This window comes from Delphinapterus leucas, chromosome 4 (genome assembly GCF_059928025.1).
Source record: "Delphinapterus leucas isolate spDelLeu-1000000601 "Yukka" chromosome 4, BTC_Dleu_Yukka2, whole genome shotgun sequence".
Taxonomy (NCBI): domain Eukaryota; kingdom Metazoa; phylum Chordata; class Mammalia; order Artiodactyla; family Monodontidae; genus Delphinapterus; species Delphinapterus leucas.
Window position 1 is genome coordinate 104,627,371 of NC_143132.1, and position 26,255 is coordinate 104,653,625.

At 42.9% G+C, this 26,255-nt stretch overlaps 1 protein-coding gene across 2 annotated transcripts in view; it reads right to left on the bottom strand.

Moving 5' to 3' along the window:
* Window positions 1-6,929: 6,929 nt before the first annotated feature.
* The window catches only part of SCHIP1 (schwannomin interacting protein 1), a 43,177-nt gene continuing 23,851 nt past the window's right edge, over window positions 6,930-26,255 (bottom strand). For both annotated transcript variants that reach the window (XM_022573453.3, XM_089910959.1), the window contains 5 exons: window positions 16,227-16,344; window positions 15,053-15,250; window positions 14,050-14,173; window positions 11,575-11,668; window positions 6,930-7,667 (listed from right to left, as the gene is read on the bottom strand). In XM_022573453.3, the coding sequence (XP_022429161.1) occupies window positions 7,616-7,667; window positions 11,575-11,668; window positions 14,050-14,173; window positions 15,053-15,250; window positions 16,227-16,344 (586 nt within the window). In that variant the 3' untranslated portion in view covers window positions 6,930-7,615. The remainder of the gene's footprint in view (window positions 7,668-11,574; window positions 11,669-14,049; window positions 14,174-15,052; window positions 15,251-16,226; window positions 16,345-26,255) is intronic.

The window sequence follows — 26,255 nt, forward strand, 5'->3', positions numbered from 1 at the left end:
GGCCTGGAAAGTGAAGCCAAAGGAATTCCCAATGAAAATGCTTTCATCTTGAGCCAAGAAGCCTGAGTAACTTTGAGTTGGGAATGACCATAAGTACTTGTCTCAGAAATCTGAAGTAGCCCTAAGATTTGGTTTTCACTTTCTGGTGTGATGTGAAAGCAATGCTGCTTGCCCAATTAATTGGTGGTAGAGGAAAATCCATGCAAACACCTGAAATGAAAGTCATTTGTATGTGAACTTCCTGCTTTCTTTGAAATTCAAAGTTCGGAGGATGAATGAGTATATTTGGCCCCAACTTGTATGTACAGAGGCTCTTAAGATATGAAGGCAACTGCGATGTTTTAAAGGAGCGGTTAACTGTCTCAGATAAAAACAACTCTTGGATGATTTTATAGTCCAAAATTCTTGACAATGAGTGTAATTTAGGAAGTGATACACATGTGTGTACTTTTGAAAAGAGGAAGTGGGCATTGAGACTTTTTAGTTTAGTGGATTGGGGAGGGCATTGTTGGTACTACATTGGCACAGCAGTTATGCAAATCAGGGGACTGGGCTGATTATAGTAGAAACAAGGGACAAAGAAAATAAGACTTGAGATACAGTTTAGATTTCAAGACAACGATTTATCTAGGACTCTTTCTTGTAAGGGGCAAATGGACAACAAATTTCAAGTGTGGCCAAAAGGGGCATAATTCTAAACTTTTATGTTTTATTTTTTATTATTGGATTTACCCCTTCCCTCTAAAGCCCATTAATTTGCATTTCCTGAGTGATTCTTGCCTGAGTGTTTGGGGGAGATAGCCTTCAGATCAGCTTGGGAAGTAGAGGAAACTCAAATGAGGTTTTTAATTGCTTACATATTGCTTGCAAAACTCATAAAACCTCAGTTGTTCAGCCCTTTCAAGGCTGCCTTTGCCAAACCCCTTCTAGGCCTCAGACCTCCTGGGGGCGGGCCTGCCTCAGAGCTTCACCGGGTCCCACTGGGGACTGCAGAACATAACATCCTCATGGGAAACTGCAAGTCCCTGAAAGGCACACCGGGGGTTCTCTACCTCTGGCTCTCACAGAGGCGATAGCACCAGGAGCTGCTTGGCAAACGGGTTCCAGGCACCAAAATGCCACCGTGGAGGATGTGGCCATCGTGGGAAGGCCTGCAGCAGAGGCACCCTGGTCTGCAGATGCTGCCTGCTTTCCTGGGCCGTTCATTGAAACGTCCACGTCCCCAGTCCGCACGTTCGCCTCTCCGGCTCTTGGCCTCGGGTCCGGGAAGTGAAAACTGCTGTCTCCCTAAAGATCCAGCACCCCGACTTGCAGTGCGGTCAGACTGTTTGGGAACTCCGAAAAGGCCCGTGTTCTGTTTTCCTCCCACTCTTAGTTTAGCCAGAACTGCAGGGAGATGGATTTATTCCTCCCATACGAAATATCCCCACACCGAATTATTGCTCCTGAGGCATTTATTACTTCCCTTAAAAAAATTACTTAGCCTGACAGAGTCGCCTGGAGTTCCATTTTCAACCTGATTTGCATCGGAGACAATGACACATCTTAAAATCAGCCTTCTTAAGCAGCAGGGACGGGAGTCCTTCACATCACTGGAAAGAGGAAGCGGATGCTTTGTGATAAACAGGAAAGTCCTCCCTTGCTGTTGCCTGTAAGAGTCCACACCGTTTTCACCTTGAATCCTCACATCTGAATTGCTCCCAAGGTGAACCCCTGGTTGTCTTTCAAATGCCATTTCTAATACATGGGGGTGCTCTGTGACCTAAAAAGCCCCCTCATAAGGTGAGAGAACACGTCATTACAGACTGTAATTTCTACTGAGAACTAACAGACATCTGGAAGAAAGTAACTTCATGAGGCAGAAAATTAAAGAACTCACTTCCAGCCTTGTCTGTGCATTACCAGAGTCAGGGTACACGCCACTATTTTCTGCAAAGCCAGAAAGCAAATAAGGTATTGATTGAATATAAAAGAAGAGAGACTGTGGTAGTAAATAATCATGAAGGAAGTTTGAATGGCTAGTCTGGAGGGTGAAAATAAAACTGCCTTTCACTAAGTATCACTTTTCTACCTTGTGCTCTTGTACAGTGTGTGAGGAAGTGGATTCAGTAGTTTTAAAAACAAGGGCCGTGTTACAAACATAGGCAGAGCCTTGTTGTAGAATAGGGGGATGGACGGAGAGAAGGATGCTCAGGCAAAGCATTTCTTATGGCCAATTAATTAGTCCTGGTAAATCATTTCCTACCAAGGCTACTAAATGAAAGACCTTTTGGACTCTCAGAAATTAGGAGTGAGATGTTCTTTTCATTCTGCACAGCTAGACCATAATTCATAAATTATTTAATATAATACTAATTTATACCAACAACTGACTATAAGCCTCAATTAAAATATCCTGAAAAACTCATTACCCGTCAACCTACTTCATAAGAATGTGTCATATCCTATTTAGAAAAAATAAATGAACGTCAGTGCAAAAGGTAATTGCATTTCTAAGCATCAGAATTCAGCTGGGGTGGTAATAGTCAAAGCCTGGTGCTGAGGATTGCAGATACCCAAGGCTCTTCCAGTTGGACACCAAAGTGGTCTCCTGTAGTCACTTGATAAATATTTGTGTTTCTGACATTATAGTAAAATCCAAGTTCTTGTTTCTGGAATGAATTGATTGTTTGCTCATGACAAATCTTATTTTGACCTTATCCAGTTTCTGCCCCAGTGGCTAAAGGAAGATATAGACTGGGGATTAGGATTTAAACTAAACTGAAGAGGTCCATGAAGTGAAAAAGGGTGAGTCACTGACCTAAAGAAGATTTTCTAGAGGGAAGAGGCACAGCCTCTAGCAGTGTGGGTTGGTGGTTAAGAACACAGGGTTTGTCTTCAGAGACCTGGGTTTGTGTTCCAGCTCTTTCTTAAAGGACTATGGCTGCCCTTGTTAAGGACTTGCATTAGTTATGGTAATGCTAGCTATGGTAACAAAGAGATTCAATGCAGTATAATGGCTCAAACATAATCAGAGTTTTTCTCACTTCTGCAACCGTATGGGGCAAACCCTACTGGACAGCAGGCAGCTCTCTTTGTGCAGTTGACTCAGGGACCCAAACTCCTTCCATATTTTGGCTCTGCCTTCCGCTAGGTCCTTGTGATAGCAGCTGGTGCAAGGAGAAAAAGAAACCATGGAGAAGGCAAACCCCTTCTTCAAAGCCTTGGCTAGAATTAAGACACATCACACTCACTCTGTTGGTGAAAATCGGTCATGGGTCACATCTAAATGCAAATGGATGGTGGGTGGGAAATGTAGTCCCTGTTTGTTTAGCCACTTCCCAGGGACAACTATGTAACTAAGAACATGGTGGAGAGGGATGAATTTCAGTAGATGGCTAGCTATAGCCGCCATAGGGCTGTCTGTCAGAGACAGCAGAGATGACATTCTGTGGAAGGAAAGTCTCCAGGATCATAGATCAAAAATTTTGAGAGGGGAGGGACTTAAGAAGCGTCAGCCAGTCATGGGGTTTCAAGCTTGAAAACGATGAGATTAAACCTGAGTGAAAATCAGGCTGAGGGGCTCCTCCGGCAGCTGAGAGAAGAGGTGTCAGGCATCAGGAAGAGTAGGGTCCACCAGCTAGTGGAACTGTCAAAAGGGTGGGTCCCAGGCTTCCCTGGTGGCACAGTGGTTGAGAGTCCTCCTGCCGATGCGGGGGGCATGGGTTCGTGCCCCGGTCCGGGAAGATCCCACATGCCACGGAGTTGCTGGGCCCGTGAGCCATGGCCGTTGAGCCTGCGCGTCCGGAGCCTGTGCTCCGCAGCGGGAGAGGCCACAACAGTGAGAGGCCCGCGTACCACAAAGAAAAAGGGTGGGTCCCAATGATCAGGGTTTCTCTTCGAGAGAAAACTCTGCGTTCTGTGCTGAGGGCTATCATTACAAAGATGGTTGAGGTTTGCCTCTACCCTCAAACAGGAAATAGAGAAAAATCTGTATTCAGGAAGCAGATGACAATCCTTGGAGGCCAAGTTGCACGTGCGTGTGTGTGTGTGTGTGTGTGTGTGTGTGTAATAGAGAGAAAGAAACAGTTGCATCAAGGAAGTAACAGCTATGCTCTAGAAATGAGTTGGTGTTAGTCAGATAAGGGGAGTTGGTCTAATTTTCTTTTAAGAAACTAAACTTCTCTTCAGTAGACTCACTTGGTCTTCCCTACCTTAATTAGCTCTCTGTAGTTTGAAGTATCTAAACAAATACCAAGTAATGTTTAAAGAAAAAAATGAGGTCATCACAGAATTAAAGCCCATGGAGATGTAAGTACAAGCATGTTTATTGCATCGCTGTTTTTAGTGGCAGAGATCTGGGAAGATCCTTCATGTCCATCAGTAAAGGGAATGACTAATAAAAGTATGTTCCAGCATACTGGGCATTACTATACAGCTGTTAAAAAGAACGGCTTAGGTCTGTATGTACTGACCTGGAAGGGTGTCCACGGATAAAGCAGGTTGCAAAGCACTGAGTTTTATGTGCTCCCACCTTTGCATAAACAAATTGAAACACAAAACCTGTATGTGTGTATCTGTTTGTATAAGTGTGGAGAAAGGTGTGTGAGAATACACTCTAAGTTTTAACATCAGTATTTGGAGGAGGGAGGGGGGCCTGAAGGTTGAAGTGAACTTTTCCCTTAAGCATCTGTTTTGTAAGTTAATGATTAATAAACAAGAAAAAGCCTACAAGGATGTGTTAAACCTCAGAAACTGGTAAAATACAGAATGCCTCCTCTACCCAAACTGTGATCATTTACTTCTCCTGTCAACAATTATTGGGTATCTACTGGGTGCCAGTGCTTTCACAGACACTGTTTTATTCAATCTTTAGAATAATCCCAAGAGATCTTATCTGCAGAAGGTAAAATAACGTAGAGCTTTAGTAACTTGCTTAAGGTCAAATCACTAGGAAGATGGTGGAGTCAGCATTGTGCCCAGTCCCTTCTGGCTCTAGAGCCTGTGCATTCTTGCTTACACCTCTCTCTTAAAATTGGGAGGATAGGCGGCCCTATTTTTTAACTCAGGAATTCTAGCATCTAACTCAGCCAGGTAAACTAGTGAGGGTGCTAATTAATGTATGGAAGGGTGATCTACAGCAGATAAGAATCCTGTTGGGAATAATCCCAGTCCTTGCTGAAAAAGCTAATCAAAGGGGCTGGAAAGACCCGATTTTGAAAGAATCCCCTCGGAGGTGAGTCACTTGGTGACATCTCTACCAGAGGCAGGGAAGTGTGAAAGGAACATGGGTACACTGGTATAATCTCCTTTGATGGTCTTGGGGTGGTGGGAAGAACTGCTCTTCTTTCAGCTGGCTTTGCCCCCGGAAGTGTTTTGAGGGGCCCTTGTGGGTGTAATCTCACTTCCTTCCTTCTCGAGTTAGGGCTCTTCACTTATAATTATGGGTTTCAGACAACTGAAGCATTTCGAGGCCATGGATTTCTTCAGAACATACTTCAAGCCAGAGAGGCAGCATTGCTTAAGACAAAGAGAAAACTCATTTCTAAATTCTTATTGGAGTTGGCAGTTCTGGCAAGGATTTAAAGAATGAAGATCGTCTTTCTTGGTGGGCTGAGTTTTAGCGTCAGGATTTCAGGTTACAGATGTCGCTGTAGGAGGTTTCGGTCACGTTACCACTCTCACTCGGGCTCAGGCATTTTCGTGGCATTCTTCCTAGGTTGGCTTTCCCCCAAAGTTCCAAATTAATGGGAATATATTTCAATTAGAAAAAAAAAAAGATACTAAAAAATGATTTAAGAAAAGCTAAGAAAGAAGGAAGTCCAAGGTAGTGGTTCTTTATATTAGTGTCACCAAGGGACCTTTAAAAAATCCTGGACCAATTAAATCAGTGTCTATGGGGGTGGGACCCAGGCCCCCGTGGTTTCTAAAGTTCCCCAAGTGATTCCACTGTGTCGCTGAAGATGAGAACCGCTGGCTTAGTGACCAATATTCTCACCCAGCTGAAGCAACAAAGCTCCACTAGCTGTGCCTAGATTTTCAGGGCTGGAGTCACCCCAGGGGAGCACTGACAGCTGGTGCAGGACTTCGGGGTTCAGTTAGAGACCTTGGTGCAAAGAGGACTTCGGGCTCCACCCTTCAGCCCAGTGGCGAGCAACCTGTCCTGTTCCATAGCCAACTGTCGAAAACCAAAATACATTTATGGGCTGCATTATTTTTCTATTCCAAATGAAAATAACTTGATTGAAGCCCATAAAGAAATGATGAGTGTTTCAATGTAAGATGGACTATTTTACTAAAAGAAGAAGGCTATGAAAATTGGCAACTCTGAATTACTTAAAATATCTATCTGGGTATTTTTAAAAAAGGAAACTGACTAACCTTCTATCTTCAGATTACATCATGGACCTTATAGTGAAACCAGGTGGTCTGTGGGTGGCTCTGGAATGTTGATTGCTCATCTCAGCTTTAGTTTAAGGTTCTCTAATACCTGCGTGGACATTCGCTAATTACATCGATTTTCTGAAACTCTCTACCTATTGAGGAACAGTCTGTAACCTGCTTTAGACTTGGCATTTTTCTTCATGAGACCAATAGAGGTGGTTAAAATGTGAAAAATGGCACCAACTGGCCTTGGGAAAAGTGTAAATGCAGGCATCGTCTGTTCACGTGGCAAATTTGGGAAACGCAGTTTGGATGCAGTCATTGGCTCTGACAAAACCAGCAGCTATTAAATAATAAAGTATTGAAATTCCAGACTGATAACTTTCAGCAGTAACAGTGCTGGCTCTGATGTGCCTGATGTTGTCATCTTTGGATCACACACAGACACACACACACACACACACACACACACACACACACACACACAAACTCTCCCATACTCTCCACGATCTTCTTGGCGATTCCCTGCATTTCTTGTTCTCCGGAGCCCTTTGTTTCTTCACTGATAAAAGCTTCCCGGTGGGGATTTCAGTTGAGGAAGAGTGAAGACGGAAGAAGTACAGCCAGTGTAGGGCTTGCTAGTGAGCAAAAAGACATATCCTATGAAACAAAGTTTTAATTTTTATTTTACATATTTATACATAAAACTTTTAAGGAACCCTCTGAATCCAACAGAATGTTAATAGCACATCTAAAAATGAACTTCAGGTAGTCAACATTCACAAAATGTTGAAAACTGATTAAAATATACATATTACAGAGACCTACAACTTCACTACGAGGCAGGCATGTATTTTTTGACTTGGATAGCACCGTCATTTACAGTTCTTCTTTAAAACTACAGTGAAGAATGAAAGCAGTCAAATGGTAAAATACTGCTCCAACTCAGAATCTCTAAACAAATAAAAATAAAGTTAAAACTACCCTCTTTGATTAACCATGATTTGGGATGGTGTAAGTACTGTACATTTTTTGTAACAATATTTTATTAAAATGCCTGATATTTAGTGGCACAGTAAAAACATTAAAATAAATTAAGAAGCAAAGGCCAGTCACTGGACGTTAAGCTTCAGACATTATCGATGACTAACACTGATATTTGTTTGTTTCTATGCCACCTTTAGCAACAGCATTTTTACAACCACAGAAGCAAAATAAATTCTAGCTTGTCCTCTGGTTGGATGGCTTCTTTTCACTTTGCAGGCATTTTCTCGGCCATGTGCTTCTGCTGACTCTCAGCGTGTCTGTAAAATGAATAATACAATTATTTAGTGCTAAGGAGAAAGCCAAACTGCTTTCCCATCAACAGCTAAGACATCCTCCAAACGGAGGCTCGGAGTTACTCATAGTGAAATCAAGAGACTCGAGAAATGGTACCTCATTCAAATGGATTTGCCCTCTTCCAAGTTTTATATTCTATGTACGATTCCTTTTATTTAGTAAGCCACTGGATTAACCTGAGACATGTAGATGTCACATTCCTTTGAGAAGAAAAGTGCCGTGTTTAAAAATGAAAAGAGAAAAGTAACTAGGATAATTTATTCAACAGATGTTTAATATGTGCCTTCTCTGTGCTCCTGGTGCTGGGGATTCGGTGGTGAGCAGACAATGATCTTTGTTCTCATGGAGTATATATTGTAATGGAAAGAGACAAGAAAGGAACAGACGGCAAGCAAGGAGATAGCAGATAGAAGATTAAGTGCTAAGCAAAAAGTCAAAACAAGGTGTTGTGATAGAAAGTAACTGCATGACTACTTTATCCAAACACGCACATAGATGCAAATCTAAGTATTAACAAGGCTCTTGTTAATAATACAATAGTTCAATTTTATTCTTACAAAGGCTAATGTCTTCCAAACAAACGGTAGGCCTTTGTGGTTGTCAAGATTTCCCACATTTGCATATTTTTCCCCCCTCAGTCCCAAGGGCATGATCACGGCAGTGAGGGGGCGACAGGGTGGGGTGAGTCTTACTCATCAAGCCCTATTACGGCCTGTGAGCCCAAGGTTGGGCTAACCAGCAGCTGGCCAGTGGAGGCGAAGTGGGAGGAATGGCTAAGCTGCTTACGTCACTCGATCGGGCACTAGGTAAACGTCTTCCCAGGGAGTGGCAGGGTCTGAAGGCTGCAAGAAACAAATGTTTTGAAGGAGGATCTTAGGAAATTATAAATCTGGCAAGAGAAAAGCATCTAAGGGTGTGGTTTTCAGCTGTCATCAAAGGTCCAGGGGCAGTTTCTGGGTGTTGCCTAGCCTTGGGTAGTCAGTGACATCAAGTTTAAACTCACTGGTATTATGCAGAATGTCTCCCATCTGTGTTACAGGGCAAATACATTCAGAAACAGAGAAGTGACAGCAGCGTCCCTGCCACATGCAGCAGCCCACAAAGAATATTCTGATATTCATTTACCAACAAAGGGACTCAGGAAAAAGACATCAATAGCACCCTATTCCTAAAAAAGAAATTATGCCTTCTAGCAGACCATCTTTTTTTTTTTAACATTTTCATAAAGTAGCTCATGGGCCTCACTTGGACAAATTCAGCTCAAGAAATATTTTGATGCCCAGTGACTAAGATTCCGTGGTAGATAATTAAAGTGTAGTTCTTATAGCAGTTTTAAAATATGTATCTGTGTGTGTGTGTGTGTGTGTGTGTGTGTGCGTGTGTGTGAGTGCATACAAACAACAAGGGGTTTTCTGAGACAGAAGGAAAGAACAGGCAGGCAAGAGCTTCAGAAAATATTGAAAGCTGGGTGTTATTTTGAGACATACATACAAGGGTGAATTTCATTAAAATTGTAAACAAAGGAGGGAAAGGGTTTCCGTCCATAAAACCAAAAGGTTCTCGTCAACTATTTATAAAGTCTTTACTAGGATTTATTTCACTCAAACCCCACAAGGACTTCTTTTTATCAACAATCCCTATTGAGGACCTACTACGTACTTGGCAGGCCCTGTATTAGGTTCTGAGGACACAGCAATGAATGAAAATAGTGTTGTCTCTGCTTTCAGGGGGCTTATAGCCAGGTTGGTTGTAAACCATATAACACAATAGGATTAGCCTCTACTTGGGAGGGATGCCATGCTGCCAGGAGCACAGAGGGCCCTACATCAGTCTTGGGGGATCAGGGAGCACTTCTCCAAAGAGGTATCTAAACCCAGGGTTTTCAAATTAGGCTGTGCATTGGAATCATCTGGAAAGATTTAAAAACTCCTCATGCACAGGTTACTTCACAGAATAATTAAATCAGAACCTCTGGGAGTGAGACCCAGACATCAGTATTTTAAAAGCTCCCCAGATGGTTCCAATGTGCAGCCAAAATTGAGAACCACTGATCTGAACTGGCACCTGAATGGTAGGAGCTGCACCGGTAAAGGGAATAGGTGAACAGGGCTTCCCAGCGGCCAAGCGCTTGGCCTTCTGGGATCTGGCTGCAAAACTCTGGCACTGCTACCTTTAAGGAAGTTTAAGTATCCTTAGATCCCTCCATGAGCAAAATTATATTTCTGCAGCCAGGAATGGGCATAGAAACTTCTCCCCACCTGCTCTAATTTAAAGGGTTCCTCCAGTACCTTTAAATTAGTGACTCCTCTCCTTTGAACCCCATGGTTCTGCCCACCCTGTCTCCCATGATCACACCATCTGAAGGGATAAGCAAAATTCACTGCAAACCTAAGTAATAGCCTAACATTCTGAGAGAAGGGAGGAGCCTCTGAATGTCGTCTTAGCAACGAGGGGTGCCAACGCTGCTCTGAGGGGCAGAGAAACGGTCTCTGTTATCATAGGCAAGCCACAGAATTGACGAAAGAGTCTATATATTTTTCAGAAGATGCATGTCCTGGTTGTATATTTCACTACTGATTTCCCATAATCTTAATCCCTATATGCAAAGTTGTTAGCGTAACAAAAAGGCAGGTGTCTTACAATTGTCGGTGCAGTGCCCGGATACAGCTGTAGGGGGCAATAACAGTATTTGAGTGTTACTATATTTCACATGCAGGCAAATATGCTAAGAAGGTATGAGAAGACCTTCTGGGTTTTTTTGTTTTCGTTTTTTTTTGTTAGGGGTGAGGCAATATAACATCCAAAGCGTACAAAACAGAGTGCTGCCCATAGGTCTTTAAAAACGAACTTAAACATAGTTCTGCAGCATTTATTTTGCTACCCAAGCTATTTTTATAACACTGCATTTAGAAAAATATTTCACCCAGCGTTACACATTGAGAAGTGGCCCCTGTGATGAGTGCTGAGAGCATTTTCACTACATATGTTTTCAAACTTCTCCTGGATGGCTCTGGATCATGTGGTTAATTCCTCACGTTACCGTGACAAGCAGTTTTCTTTCTCTCCTTGGGAGCTTCTACTCTCTGAATACCATTTCTGGGATTAATAATAACTGTTGCCTTGTGCTTTAAAGACTTCCTATAAACTGTCTCGGAAAAGGCGGCATCGTAAATACAGTATAGGATCATAGGAATGCTCACGGTATTTCATATACTTTATATATTTATGGTGAGAGGCTTTTCCACAAGGAAAACTATGAAGAAATGCAAGATCTTGACCAGCATTAGCCTAGTTTCCCTATGCCCCAGGGAAGGAAGCATTCTTTACCTCTTTACAGACAGGCGCTCGGAACCAGGCCCAGCTAGAAACTCAAGTCTTGGAGTCTCCCCATGGTGAGAGCAATCTGGTGGCGCTGGTGCTGTGGAAAGATGCCAGTGTCCTTGCCTTCCGGGCATGGCAGATGCGATCAAGAGTCAGGTCATATAACAGCAAGTGCCACTTGGTGGCACCCACCACGTGCTGGAATCGTGCCAGCATGGAATGGCTTAGGGATGACTCTCAAGGGGACAGTCCTTCAGGATAATGTCCTTAGGCCAGAATTGCTGACCTGATTTAAGTGGGGGTGGATGAAGTTCTAATGCACTTACAATCCATCACTAGGGGAGGATGGTTGTGAAGAAGCCATGCATTTGGATGGGAGCAGTTTTGGCCACTTCCCCTCCATCTAAACAGCTGACACCAGCAGAGATTAGGCGAGTTACTGACGGAAGTAAGGAAAGAAGTTCTCTAGAGCTCGCTCTTGCCTTAATTCTTAGACTTCCAACCATCCCAGGCTTCCTTCCTTCTTTGCAAAGATGAGGCACCACTGACCTGGTCAGGTCCTCGATGTCCACCAGCATGGCGTCTTGCTCTGTGTGCAGCTCATCTCGTATGAGGAGCAGCTGGACCAACTCTTCATTCAAGCCTGGGGCAAAGAAACGAAAGCATTTAGAAACAGATAAAATTGCATCTAAGTCAGGATGTGAAACCACTTATGCACCATTATGTACGTACGATAGATACATACATATATACAAACAGCTAAACATAGCAGGAGACTATTTTTGCTAAAATGTAGAGTTCTTACATTAGCTTCTCATAAGCCCAGGAGAGGTCACCAATCTGAGAGCACGACTAGCTTGCATACTTATAGAAGTGTTGACAGAAAAGGAGTACAAAGTATATCCAATTACATTCACATTAGAGTGGGAAAAGAAATTGTTAGCTGTTAGGAAAACAGCTTGTTAGAAGAAGCGGGATTTTGTTTTCAAGAAATGTGAACGCGGAAGTCTGGGGCACGTTCAGTTTTCCACCGTTCATCTTCAGGGTGCTCCTGCCACACGGAGAGCTGGGGGGCCACTGCACCCGACAAGAGCCCCATCAGACCCCCCGCTGGGGAGGAAGGCGCCTTGAGGATGCTCAAAGGCTCCTCGGGGTCGAGGCGAGGAGCCTACGTGCAGGTTGTTCTAGGAAACAGTAATATCTAAAGCTGTGGGAGAACCAGATGTGTAAGACCTGAAGAAACAACCCCTGAGTTCTCTGGACAATGGGTGCTGAGGAACGTATTCTTTAGGATTTCTACTGGGCATAAAATAGATGGAAACATAACTAGTCTTCCTGAAATCAGTGTACTGGGTTTAATTTGGCTTCTGCCATTGAAAAATATAAACAAGCAGGGGGCTCTCTCTTGCTTTTTCCCCCCCTCACATCAGCTAAGAGTGAAAGCTTCTAGGTCTGGACATGTGGACACATAAGGGATAGCATTCATTTAGCAAGAGCTCTGGGCCCAGAAATCAAAGAAAGGAAGGGGGTATTCAGCGAGGTCCTCCTTGGAAATGTTTTCAGAGATCCTGACCTCAAATGATGCATTTGTCTGCCTTTAGTTCAGATTAGTTTTCAATTTAAAAGAGGACCAAAAAAAGTCATACAAAGAGGTCTAAAACTCCATCTACTCCTGAAAAGGACTAGCTGGCAATGTTATTATTTAAAAGTCTAAGAAGGATGTTTCAGTGGTAAAAGATCAGAAAGCCTTTTAAGTCCTTAATTCCTAGTAATTTACGCTCAACTAAAATTAAAATGTAGTAGAATTTTTTAAAAGCCTGTGAATCTATGGTTTCCTAATTAAAATGTTAAATCCTTTCTCTTGATTTTAAAATGCTGAAGGTATTAACTTGTCACTGAATACATCCAATTTTATTTTTTCTAGTGGGTTCTTAGGGTAGCTTTTTATACTAGTACTCAGTAGGGTGCCTGCATAGTGCATGGGAATGTCTTTTCTGTATGAAGTTTTAAATTTTTTATTATGGACATTTTCAAAGAGATACAAAAGCAAAGAGAATTGTTTAAGGAATCCCCCTGCCCCATGCATCCAGCCAGCTTCAACAGTTATCAACTCATGGCCAGTCTTGAACTCATCTATCTCCCCTTCTCCCACTAGGTCATTTGAAAGAGAATTTCAGACATCATATTATTTCATCAGTAAATGCTTCAGTATGTGTCTCTGAAGACAGGTCTCTTTTTTAAAAAAATTGAACATAACCACAATACCTTTATTGTACCTGAATAAGTAAATACATCTAGTTGGTTTGCATTTGGTTGGCATGTCTCTTAGGTGGTTTTAATCTATCAGCCTACGGACTTTATGGACTTGTATGTTCCAGAGGCTGGAGGGCTCGTGAGTTCACCTGGGCTAAGCATGCTTTCCCAGTGAGTGAGCTCTCTCATTGGTCCAGCACCTGCCCTTCCCTGCGTAACCAATCACTTTGAGTGAATGCCGCTCACTCACCACCCGCCCTGCACACTTCCTGTGGAGGCCCTTCTTCATTCTGGGGGGAAAAGGCCCACGCTTTCTCACCCTATAATTTTCACATATTGGTCACATATACTTTCACCACCTGGAGTCCCACAGCATAAGTCGAATAGAATTTGATGACCTAAAATGAATGTACGTGCAAGTAAAGCTGAGCGTATAACTGTATAATGAATGACTTGTAACTACTAAATTACATTCTACAAACAGGCGTTGGGAGCCAACTATATGCCAGGCACTGTGCTGGGAGCTGGGGATTTCAGATGAATAAAAGGGATCCCTAACCTCTGTGGACCTTGAAAAAGTCTTAAAGTTTCTCAACATTTTACAGTTAAAAAAAGCAAAAAAAGAGAGCGTTGTGATTCTCTTCTTTTCCTTGCAAGTACACAGGAGGACCCCAATGAAACGTACCAAGGAGCTGAACCCAGGAAATAGTACTATCCATCCCATGATATTTTACACTTAATATCCCATTTTCCAGAGCATCTTACACTTACTTTCTATCTGGGAATGGAGATCATTGACTATCACTTGTAGCTGCCCAATAGTCATGTCTCTCAGGTCAGTGGGCTTTAAACTTCTTTTCATCAAGCATTCACTTATATGAGGCATGTGTGGCAGCTGAAGACAGAAAGGGAAGAAATGGAGGGGTGAGCTGCAAGCACACTGAACGTACGACCCAGTTTTCTCCTAAAAGACCCACCTTCATTCACCCACTTCAGGTTCCTTGCTTAAAAGCTCTCCCCATCTGACTTTCCCAATGTGAGGCCCTCCATATATGCACATCATCTGAAATGCTATTGGCATCAGAATGGGACACTACTCAAATCAAAAGCTTTTGGACTGGTCTACAGCTGAGAGTCAATTATTACATCCACAAATGAATTACCAGGGAGCTCAAGTAATGTCAATGACATGGAAAAAATTAATAATATCAGCTACTTATTAACTTATAGCATGCTACAAGCACTGTGCTAAGTGCTTTGACTACTTTTTCCACAATTGTGCTCTGACACAGCTATTATTATTATACCCATTTTATAGATGAGAAAACTGAGACGTGTCCAGAGCCCCACAGTAGGTCAACGGCAGAGCTAGTCTTAAGCTCCAAAGCCCAGGGCTCTCATCCACTCTGCCACACTGTCTTCATTGAAAAGGGGGGGAACATGAGCTAAAGCAATAGTGAGTTTGCCATAGCAATGGGTTCTTAAACTGAGACTGCTTTAAAGGAATTAAAATATTCCCATGACAGCTAATACTGCCCCTAAGAAACACAGTAGATATGAATCAAGAGCAAAGTTCACTTTTGTGAGTGAAATCTGTTGCGTGTGTATCCTTCAGTGATACAGTAGGAAGGAAAAAGAAACAGACTTATGACAGTACGTTTTACACACTGCCTTGTAAAAACCCAAGTTTGCATAACTCTGGGAAAGGACTGGGACAGCCTCAACCATTTGCAGCCACCAAACACTCGTTTGCATTTCAGCGTTCGCTGCTTACAAGATCAGCGACGGGAGACTTCTTCCTGTTCTGTTTTTCCACTTCTACTTGCATTTTGGCCATTGGTTTGGCCATGGCAAGGGCCATTTTGGCTTCGGCTTGCAATTTCTTTTGCCTTGTGAGGAAATCCATGTCATCCAGGGATTCGGATTCCTCTTCAGTAGTGTCTCTATCGGAATAGGAAGAACTCTGTTTGCTCTGTGAAGGGAAAAAGAGCAGCCCTGAGCTTTGCGTGCCGGGTACCGTCTTTGGAGATGAGCTACAGTCTTCCCTGAGCCCTCTCTCAAAGCAGCCAAGAGTCCCCTCCATCAGGGGACTCAACTCTTGATTTGATTTGTACCCATTGCAAGTAACATTTTAAAAGCTACTTTATTTCCTCAGTCAGTGATAGACTCTGATTTTAGCATAAAAAGTAACATAATTAATAACAGGGAGAATATATATTTGCAACAAACTTGAGACATTTCTTTGATTCTTGCTCTCAAACCTTTCTTGAAGTGAACAAACACAGCAAAATATTTAACCCAGAGCTAAGGCGGTGCGTTGCTCCCTGGAGCGGACAGGATCTCAGATATCCTATGAAGTTCTGACGCGGCACTGCACTCAAAAACCAACACGGTTTCCTATTAGTTAGTCTTTGGTAAGAAAGGCGATAGACCTCCCAGAGAGGAAAGAAATCCAGCAACTAGCACCCAGGATCATCAAGCCATCTTTTGTAATACGTGTGCAAGGAAGAGTAACCAATGTTTAACCCACATTACCTTGCTGGCTTCTCTGAGCAACAGCTATGTGCTACCATTCCCACCCCTGCCTGGACCCCATCCCCTGCCTTTTAAAATGTGTCCCATCGTTAGTCTGTGCTCATATTTCTAAGCCCAGTGGGGAAGGATTGGTATATAGTGTATTTTCTTTTATAATTTTTAGGGCCTATGTGATTTCTCTTATGATTTAGTATGAAAGTCGTCGCTAACTTTAACAGAGCTTATGTATCCTTCTTGGATCACAGTTTTGCTTTTTCAATCACTGTCAAATTTTAGGAGCATGCCATGTCAAGAAATGTCATGAGACACCGCTTTTTTAATCTCTGACATGTTTGTTTCTGACTAACAACAGAAAAGAAGCTAAACGACCAGGAAAGCACACTCTGAGCCTCAGTGGCAGCTTTGGGACTCACCATGGGAGACAAGGGGGTGTCCAAGCTCGTTTCGGTCTTGCTGTCATCGGCATCGCTGTCCTTATCGCTGCCGCTGTCGTTGACAAAGCATATCTGCAGGTTCATCCCACTCTGCAGGCTGGGCAGAAGGAAACAGGACACTAATTCCATTCAGCTATTTGTTATCTGGTAGCAACTGAAAGAACTGCCTGATTTTGCTAAAGAAAGTAGTTTAATGTGTTCTTCACAGGGAGCAGTGAGTGAGCAAATATTATTCCCAACTCATAAATGATAACTTTTACTAGAAGATAAGAAAGATAACTCGATAAGCTGATAAATGGTAACTTTTAACTCATACTGTATTCGTTTTTTCTTCCACACACAAATTCACGCTGGGAGGAAAGTAATTTCAGGCCACATGACAGCACCCAGCACAACATCAAACACGTAGCTGGTACACAACAGAAACGCGTTGAGACACTGAGTTTACATTTTTTGTCGATGAAGAGGAATGGGTCCTCAGCCAAATAAGGCTGCTTGGTGTCATCTAGTGTCCTGCCCCACGGGGACAATCCAATGATGCTCATTAGATACAGCATCCCGGGGCCAGAGCTCTCCGAAGAAAGACTCCTTTTTATTCCCAAATAAGGTCGTCTGAAGGAAAATTTTATTTGAGGCGGTTGTCAAAAGCCAACCAAGGGAGCCCATTTATGTCATTAAGAAAAAAACACACCAGAGGTTCACCCTCGAGAGACTTAAGGAAGCGTCCAGCTTAGTCAGAAAAGCAGAATGTTGGAACGCAAGGCTCTACAGACTGCCTTGCGCGCAGAGCCTCAGAGGCAGAGATGTCTTGGGAGCTCATTATGTTTGTGGCGAATCTGGGAAGCTCCAGAGGGATGTTGCCGGAAATGTGGTCACAAAGGGCCAGCCGGCTGTGTATCTGCTATACACGCAACCAGGCTGTGGATCCAACTCTGTGTCCTAACCTTCATCTGAAGTCGAACACATTTCATTGTTGTTTGACAACAAAGTGTTTTTCAAGAAGCACTTTCTTAGCATCCCTAGTAGCCCCAGTCTGTAGGTTTAGAGAAAGAAAAGGCAGAAGGAAACTGCTAAGCAGCAAGGGGTCATAAGGAGGCTCCTGCAAGCCAGGTTTAGGACAGGGGACACCAAATCTGCTCTGGCGTCATTATTGTCACAGTGAGAAATGCAAAGAGCAACTCGTCTGATAGCTGACATTCCCATTTGCTTTTTTTTATTATTATTCAAATGGGGAGGGATGCTCTGCATAAATTGCTCAAATGCCTCATTTAAAGCACTTTGATTGAAAACAATACAGAGCTCAGAAAAAGAAAATGTACTGATTGTTAACACAGGCACCATAATTGTTATGGGTATGTACCGCCACCTATTGTTAACTTCTCTAATTACTGAAAGTCCCAGCTTATTTTCCCCAGGAGAGAAACGCAGCCTTTCCCTCTGTAGGTCCAGTTCCATTCCCCCACTACCCCCCGGTGCAGGCAAGCAGACCCAGGCCTAGGGCTGGCCGCAGAAAGCGACAGGTTCTGCTGTGATCAGCTCAGGGTGCTTGGAATCAGTAGGACTTAGGTTTGAATCCTTACTTCTTTCCCAAGGCACATTACTTTATGAACCTCAGTTTCCTCATCTGTAAAATAGGGTGAATAATTCAGTGGTTTGTAGAAAGGATGAAAAGACCTCAGAGATGGGCACAGGGCAGGTGCTCTGTACCTGTTCATTATCCTCCTTTCTCTACTTCCTGAAAGCCTAGACAAAAACACCCACAGAATTTTAAAGGTGATGTGACTTTGTAAAGGGACCCCTGCAGTCACCTACTTGAATACCTGGCCTGGTCACAGCAATTCCTGATGCACAACTGACTCACTGGGGGGTCCCGAGCTGACTTTCACTGTTAGGCAGCTTGAATATTTATTGAGCTGGAATTTGTCTCCTTTTAACTTTCTATCATTAGAATATATATGTTTTTTTTCCTGGAGAAATATAATATGTTCAGGTTAACCTTTGATAAATTATTTTAAAATTTATTGTCTGTAGTTGGTAAAAAAAAAACCCAAATCAACCCATTTTTAACGATAAAACTCAAGATACATGGATTGGACAACAGTGGAAATTAAAAAAGTGCAAATTAAAAACAGACATTTTAAAGTCATATTTTAAAATAAAAAAGACATTTTAAATTAAACCTAATTCGAATCAAGGATTATGTAGTATTTCCTATTTATTGAATAACTAAAGTCTTGAAAAGAAGACACTATATACACAGATTATAAAAATATAAAATAACACATGATACCACTGCAAAATAAGGTTTAAAACATCCAAAGATATATATTTTCATTATGAAGAAAGTCTGATCGTAAATTCTGTTGTTCTGCCCCCAAATTGACCTTTGTGCTAAGGATCAACTCAGACCTAAATCAACTACCCCATGCAGTGTTTCTAACTCAGGAAAGGACAAGAAAAAAGAAAAGGGAAGGATTTAGTAGTCGGAGTGAAATGAAAAAACACCTCAGGTAGAAATTCAGAAAATCGCCTTAGTAACACATTATCACCGTGGGAAACTGAGCAGAGCTTCTTACAGGGTGAGCCTTATAATTCCTTATAGCGGTAATCACCAAGAGTGTTACTCTCAGGAAAAGGAAATTATATGATATTACAGCTAATAGTTCAGCGGGGATTTTAGTACAGACATCTTAAAACGGACTCAGGTTTCAAGAAGGATTTGTTTGCCTTTAGCCTTTAAGAGGGTTTAAGATGAAGGCGGTCTTGGGGAAACTCGACCAGAGCTCCCAAGCAGCGGCCAGTGCTGAGGGCCTCTGTGCCACTGGGTCCAGGAACGATAACGCCTGTTCCTGGCCCCTTCCCATGCCGGGGAGGCATGGCTGTTCTGAGGCTCTCCCGCCAGCCACTCGGAGCCCCCGTCCCTCACACTGCGGTGTCTCGCCTATAACCAGGCTATGCAGTCTGGCGAAATCCCAGCAGCTGGGGCTAATTTGCTTGGAGCTCTCAAGCACCATCTGAGGTGAAAACAAAACACTAACCTCTTCTTGTTAATTAGTGATATAATTTAAGGTATCCAATTCAGGGTTACTTGATGTTTGGAATGGCGTTCGGCAGAGGGCTATGAGCAAAAGGCTGCTTGATGTCTGCCTTGCCTGTGGATTTGATTACTGGAAGGTCTGCGTCCTGGTCACCCCGGAAACCTCTTCTCCTTATGCCATGAAAAACCACACTGCAGCCCAGAGTTACTGACAGGGAGCCGAGGGTATGGGGAGGGGGCTGTCATGGATGGAGAAGGCTCAGAAACGTGAAGAGATAGAGACTAAGTGTGCCTCCTGGACATCTCAGTGTGAGTGAACGTGGCTTTCTGAGCGACAGTTCCTGTTGGCCAGGATCGGGAAAGCATTTAGTTATAGGCTGTTCAGCACCAGTGTCCACTTGGCATTTACAGTGAGGAAAACTTACTTAGAAAACACATGTGCTGACCTCCAACTACTGTCAGCAGGGATATTATGAAAGTATGCTCGGAATTGAGAGAATGATGGAGATGGAAAGATCTTAACTACTAAGAGGATATCTCAAAGACCTAGCTACCTGGTGATACGATTTGGTATAAAGACAATACCTTTTTCAAAATACAGGGACAAGACCAGTTTACTCCGTGGGAGAAGTGATGGGATGGTCTTAAAGTTTGCTGTGACCTCTAGTGGGGCAGCGGCATTGGGAATCTGGCCTTTGTCCTTGGCCTTGGGTTGCAGTGACTGGGAGTGGCCTGGTCTGACGGCCAGCTCCGAATCCCAGAACCATTTGGTGTTTTCTGATTTTTAAAACAGGACTCTCCCAGCACTAGCTTAGACCGCCAGCATCCACAGAGGAATGCTGAAGATTCTTTGGTTCTATCTCCTGCACCACGCCTTAGTTAATTTCACTTGAACGGTTACAGTGAATTTGAGTTTAAAAGTGTGTTCACTTCATTCTCTCCTTGGGCTGTACAACCACCTGTGGATTCCAGGCAAGGCAGCGGTTACTCAAAGAAGTCAGATAACTTGCCCCAGATCTGTGACAGCCTGATTATTAAAATGGTCCCAATTCTTCCCCTCTCTCTATCTGGTCCCCCTATAATAAGACTGCGGGTTCTCCATCAAGAGGTGGAGTCTATTTCCGAACCCCTGGGCTGGCCTCCTGACTTGCCTTGGCCAACAGAATGCAGAGGAAGTGACAGTATTCCAGTTCCGAGCGCCTCCATCCGCCCCCCCCCCCCCACTCCCCGCTGCCCCAGGGAACCGTGCCGCTGCCCGCAGAACAAGTCCAGCTCAGCCTGCTGGCAGAGGAGGGACTTCGTAGCACAGAACTCAATCGGCCGTTGTCCGAACTGAAGCCCCAGGCACCTGATGGAGCTCAGCCAAGAGCAAGCCGTAGCGGTACCTCGCCAACCCGTAGCCAATCAATCATAGACGCACGAGTAAGCCCCATGGGAACCCAGCTCTGATCAGCAGCAGAAATCAGTGCTTATCACCGGATGCCACTGATGTGGGTGGGTTTTTTTACACATCACCACCATGGTAACAGATAAATGGTACAAGATCACAAAGCAAGAGACTATAGGCTGGGCCTCTGGTTTTTGAATCCAGTGGCCTTTGCCCCATACTGCACTGCACTTAACCTTCGGTTTGGATATATTAGGTCTTGCCTGTGATGGCAATATAATTTTAAGCACATAATGCCTCCTGTAGTTCTTATAACTTCAAGGCAATCGTATGGTTTCCTTAAGAAACAGAGAGGAAACTTTGAAATGCCTATGGATTTCAAACATGCATTGCTCATCTTCTGTCCAAAACCAGTGCGGCTGTGAGAGCCTCTGGCCCTGCCATGCCATTCATTACTCAGTATTCCCAACTAGTTTGTGGCTGGGCTGTTAAAATATATTATTTCTATTTATTTTAATGAATCTCCGATGCATTATTCAAAGGCTTTCTACATAATGAATATTATCACCCATTATCTTTTCCTGTTTCATGAGAATTTCAAAGGGGACGGAATATAAAATGTGGATTGTAATTACCCAAGGGTAGCTGTAAACACATTTCATTTTTCTAAGGATTTGTCGTGAAGAAAGAACGTGGGAACAATTGAGGTTTGGGTAAGTTCTAGATGTACTGCGTGTGTGATGGTGTGTCTACAGAATGTGCTGAGGTGGGTTAAAATGAGGTGCTGCTATTCCTTAATAAATTGTGAAATACCTTTCCCATTTCCCAAACCTTGCTCCTTACTCTTCTTTTCCCTACTGACTGTTTTGTATTGACATTTACCATGAAAGTTACAGAATTACTACTGAAAAAAAAAAAGGAAAGGCAAAGTTTCTACTTCCCAATATTTGTTATTGTGAAAATATACTGCTATTTCTTATTTTACTTTAGTGGGATTGTGTTAACTTTCTTTTGCTAAAGGGTGTGCAACGCATGGGATGATAATTTGACTTTTTAAAAATTTTTAAATTGAAGTATAGTTGCTGTACAATGTTGTATAAGTTACAGGTGTACAATACGGTAATTCTCAATTTTTAAAGATTATACTCCATTTATAGTTATTATAAAATATTGGCTCTATTCCCTGTGTTGTACAATTGTAGCTTATTTTATACCTAATAGTTTGTACCTCTTACTCCACTACCCCTATGTTGCCCCTCCTGCTTCCGTTTCCCCACAGCCATCTCTCCTAGGTGCCAAAGCGGTAACCATTAGTTTGTTCTCTATATCTGTGAGTCTGCTTCTTTTTTGTTATATTCACTAGTTTGCTGTATTTTTTAAGATTCCACATATAAGTGATATCATACAGTATTTGTCTTTCTCTGTCTGACTTATTTCACGTAGCATAATGCCCTCCAAGTCCATCCATGTTGCTGCAAATGGCAAAATTTCATTCCTTTTTATGGCTGAGCTGACTTTTTAAAAAAGGGTGATATTCACATAGGTGCAAACACTGCTGGTCTAACATATATGATCATACACACAGAAGTACTATAAATGATTTTTACAACTATATTAGAAAGAAAGGGGATGTTTAACTGTTCATTTGTTTGTTCATTTGATGATCAGGCAATAACATCTCTGCAAACCCCACGGCACCGACTGCCCAGTGCTGAGCTGTTGCCTCCCCTTTGGCCAGGGCACACACTTTCTAGTTCACTACGGTCCCACCTATTGCCTTTTATCTGGGCTACTTCATTCCTTTATGTTTCTTGCTGTCCCCTGAAGGCATGTTACAGTTCACGGCCCCTATATTAAGTGGATGCATAGTAGTAGTTGATCCAGGGACAGAAATCAGGTCTTTTAACAGGTACCAAATGCTTGGATCATTAAATCACAATATACAAATAGAAATGTGGACTCTATAGAGCATTGGAAGGGAACTCAAAAAAATACTTACTAGACACTCCCTATCTTATAGATGAGAAAGGAAACACTTTCACTTACCTGGACATTAATTAGTGAGTAAAGTGTTAACCAAGAAGAGTGAATGAACGGGGAACTAACTGCAGTAGAAAAGTGGTCTGCGGGATGGGGGAAGCAAATGCAGAAGAGGGATGGAAAGCCGGCTCTCCCACCATTATGTGCCCAGAGCAGTTAAGGGCAGTCTCAAACTCTGTGCTAGAGAGAAGGCTGGGGGAAAGGGGGGCACCATGTCTCTTCATGTCCTGTCCTCACCCCACGTCTTACAGGACTCAGGCTTTTGGCTTCCTCAGCGAAAGCCACGGAAGGTAGCTCCGAAGGCGGCTGGAGTGTGAATGGCCCTCTCTGGGTTTTCTTCTCCCAATCCTGCACATACTTTTTGTCTGCTCCCTTTTCTAAGGCTCGTTAGTTCTGGATCTTCCATCTGTATGTGTTTGCGTGAGGGCTGGTAGGCATCCAACTCCACGTGGCCACAGAATCTTCTCACTACTTAAGTAACGGATAGAGAAGTGGACTAGCGTTCACCAGCTTTTCTATGGTGAAGCAGCAGCCCCTGTGGCCTAACCCGATTCTCTAGGGAGCTATAAATACTTGCATTCCTCAGACAGCTGCTGATTCTAATTCCACATCAGTGTCTAGTTCCTTCAATAATGACCACTTATATGTAATTCAATTTGGAATTATAGGATCTTAATGTTAAAAAATGCATTTTCACCAGAAATATTTTCTGCACGAATTGAAGACCAGAAAGGGTACTCTTCTGATACTGCAATAATAATGGAATAAAACAGCCATTTCTCCTAGGTGCCAAATGTGGTCTACTTTCTCTTAATTAAAGCCAAATGATTTCTCAGCAATCTACTTTCTGAAATAAAAAGAATTACCACTTTTGAGCATCTACTATATTGTAGGCACTTCATATATATTACCTCTAATCCTCAGATACACCTAAGACAAGTATTATGATCTCCATTTTGCATATGAGAAAACTAAGGATCAGAGGTTAAATTATACAAGGTCACAAAGCTGGCATTTTATCCTAGGAGAGTGTGGTGAGAAGCCAGGGCACTATAAGAAGGCTAGAATAAATTCATGAATGGAAGAATAAAAGAGAAGATGAAAAAAAAAAGCAAAACAAAAAATTGGAAACAACTTCAGTGTCGAACAATAAGAGATTAAGTATATTATGGATTGACAAATATACACTGATATGTATAACACAGATAACTAATGAGAACCTGCTGTATAGCACAGGGAACTCTGCTTAGTGCTCTGTGGTGACCTAAATGGGCAGGAAATCCAAAAAAGAGGGGATAGGGCTTCCCTGGTGGCGCAGTGGTTGAGAGTCCACCTGCCGATGCAGGGGACGTGGGTTCGTGCCCCGGTCCGGGAGGATCCCACATGCCGCGGAGTGGCTGGGCCCATGAGCCATGGCCGCTGAGCCTGCGCGTCCGGAGCCTGTGCTCCGCAACGGGAGAGGCCACGACAGTAAGAGGCCCTCATACCGCAAAAACAAACAAACAAACAAACAAACAACAACAAAAAGGGGATATATGATACATATGGCTGATTCACTTCACTGTACAGTAGAAACACAACATTGTAAAACAACTATACCCCAATTTAAAAAAAGATTGATAGAACTACAAAAAAAAGTATATTATGGTGAAATATATGACGGGCCATTATGCAGCTAGTAAAAATATATATAATGGAACAGTTATGATATGGGCAAATATCCCTGATGTATTGTTAAGTCAAAAACAGAAACAAAAACCAAGCTCTAAAACAACAGGTATACTATGATTCCAAGTTTGTAAACAAAAATGTGGAGCTCTCTGTACAGAAAAAGTGGCAGGAAATATACCTAGATATTTTTTCGTGGAAGAAATTCAGTTGACTTCAAATTTTTCTCTTTTGAGTGCCTCTGAGCTGCTATGTGTGGGCCTTTAGCAGGAATTTAAAAAAGGAAAAGGAGAGAAAATGGGTGAGTTGATTAGCACTGTGTGTTGGAGAAAGGTGAGTAGGATTAAATATTTGACAGCTGGAAGAGGATGGCTGCGTGTCTGACTCAGATGGTGTCTATGCAGGGACCATGACTCACGTATGAGTCAGGCTGGGCTTTTGTTTTTGGCAGGGTGCTGGGGGTAGGAGATCCTGCCCCCAGCAGGGGGGAGGGCAGTAAGAAACACATTTTCTTATAAGTGAACATTTCTGTGGATGGACTCTTTGACTCAACTGTTGCCATCCCTCCCCAACCCAGTCTCAATCCCGTTCTCCTTTTTGGATCTGCATAGATGATAGACTCTCAAGTAAAGGATATACATTTCACTCTTTGTATTTTTAAAGCCAGCCTGCCTATTTACTCTGCTCAGCCCAGACGGAGTTTAAACTTGTATCTGCCGGACCTGCTGATGAGTTTCAGCTGCTGGAGCTGAAGTTAGGCTCATCCCCTTCCGGACCGGTGTTTACCTCTGTGAGGCTGGGGTAAAGATACGGCAGTTGAAGAGTCAGTGCCTGTGGATGTTTTTGAGGGGTATGGTTAGATTTGGTGAATATCTTAATTGCAAATTCTTTTACTGTCTTGAACACTGAATCACTGCTTTCACCACTTCTTATGTTCATGTTTAAAATAATGTTGGGGCTGCCATTTAGGCTTGGTCCCATAGTAAGCTTCATCTCAAAGACCTTCTGTTTCATGACTCAATTTGTGGTCATTTGATTCTATTCAGTCATTAAAAAGAATGCAGTAGATTTACTGAATTGCATCAATTCTATGACACATGGTTATTCATCTTTGGCCATCTTCAACGTCAGGGTATGTCTCACAATCTCAGCCACCCATGCAGCTGGTGTCATGACTGCTCTACTGAGCTGTAACTCTGTCAGCCAACAAACCATATAAGGACCACTGAAGAAGAGGTGGGCTCTGGTAGTTGACCATTCATGCCTTCCGATAATAAAAAAGTGCCAGCATCGAAACCTGCAGAATGGGGGACAGTGGCTTGGAAGGTGAGGCACAGCACCTCCTGATGGCACAAAGGGTGACACTGTGGGGAAAAGCAAAGATGGACAACTCTAAGGGAAAGTGGTTAAATGGAGAACTGAATTGTGAATGTGAAAAGGGTGTAGGACTACCTTAACCAATTTCACTTTTTCTTATTTTGTTGTATGCACAAAAGACACATGTGATAAAAATATATACCCAAATAAACCTGAAAGGACTTTTCAATAACTAAAACAAAAATTCTGGAATTCCCTGGTGGTCCAGTGGTTAGGGCTCCACGCTTCCACTGTAGACCCCGAATAGCCAAAGCAATCTTGAGAACGAAAAACGGAGCTGGAGGAATCAGGCTCCCTGACTTCGGACTATACTACAAAGCTACAGTAATCAAGACAGTATGGTACTGGCATAAAAACAGATAGATCAATGGAACAGGACAGAAAGCCCAGAGATAAACCCACGCACATATGGTCACCTTATCTTTGAGGCAGGAATGTACAGTGGAGAAAGGACAGCCTCTTCAATAAGTGGTGCTTGGAAAACTGGACAGGTACATGT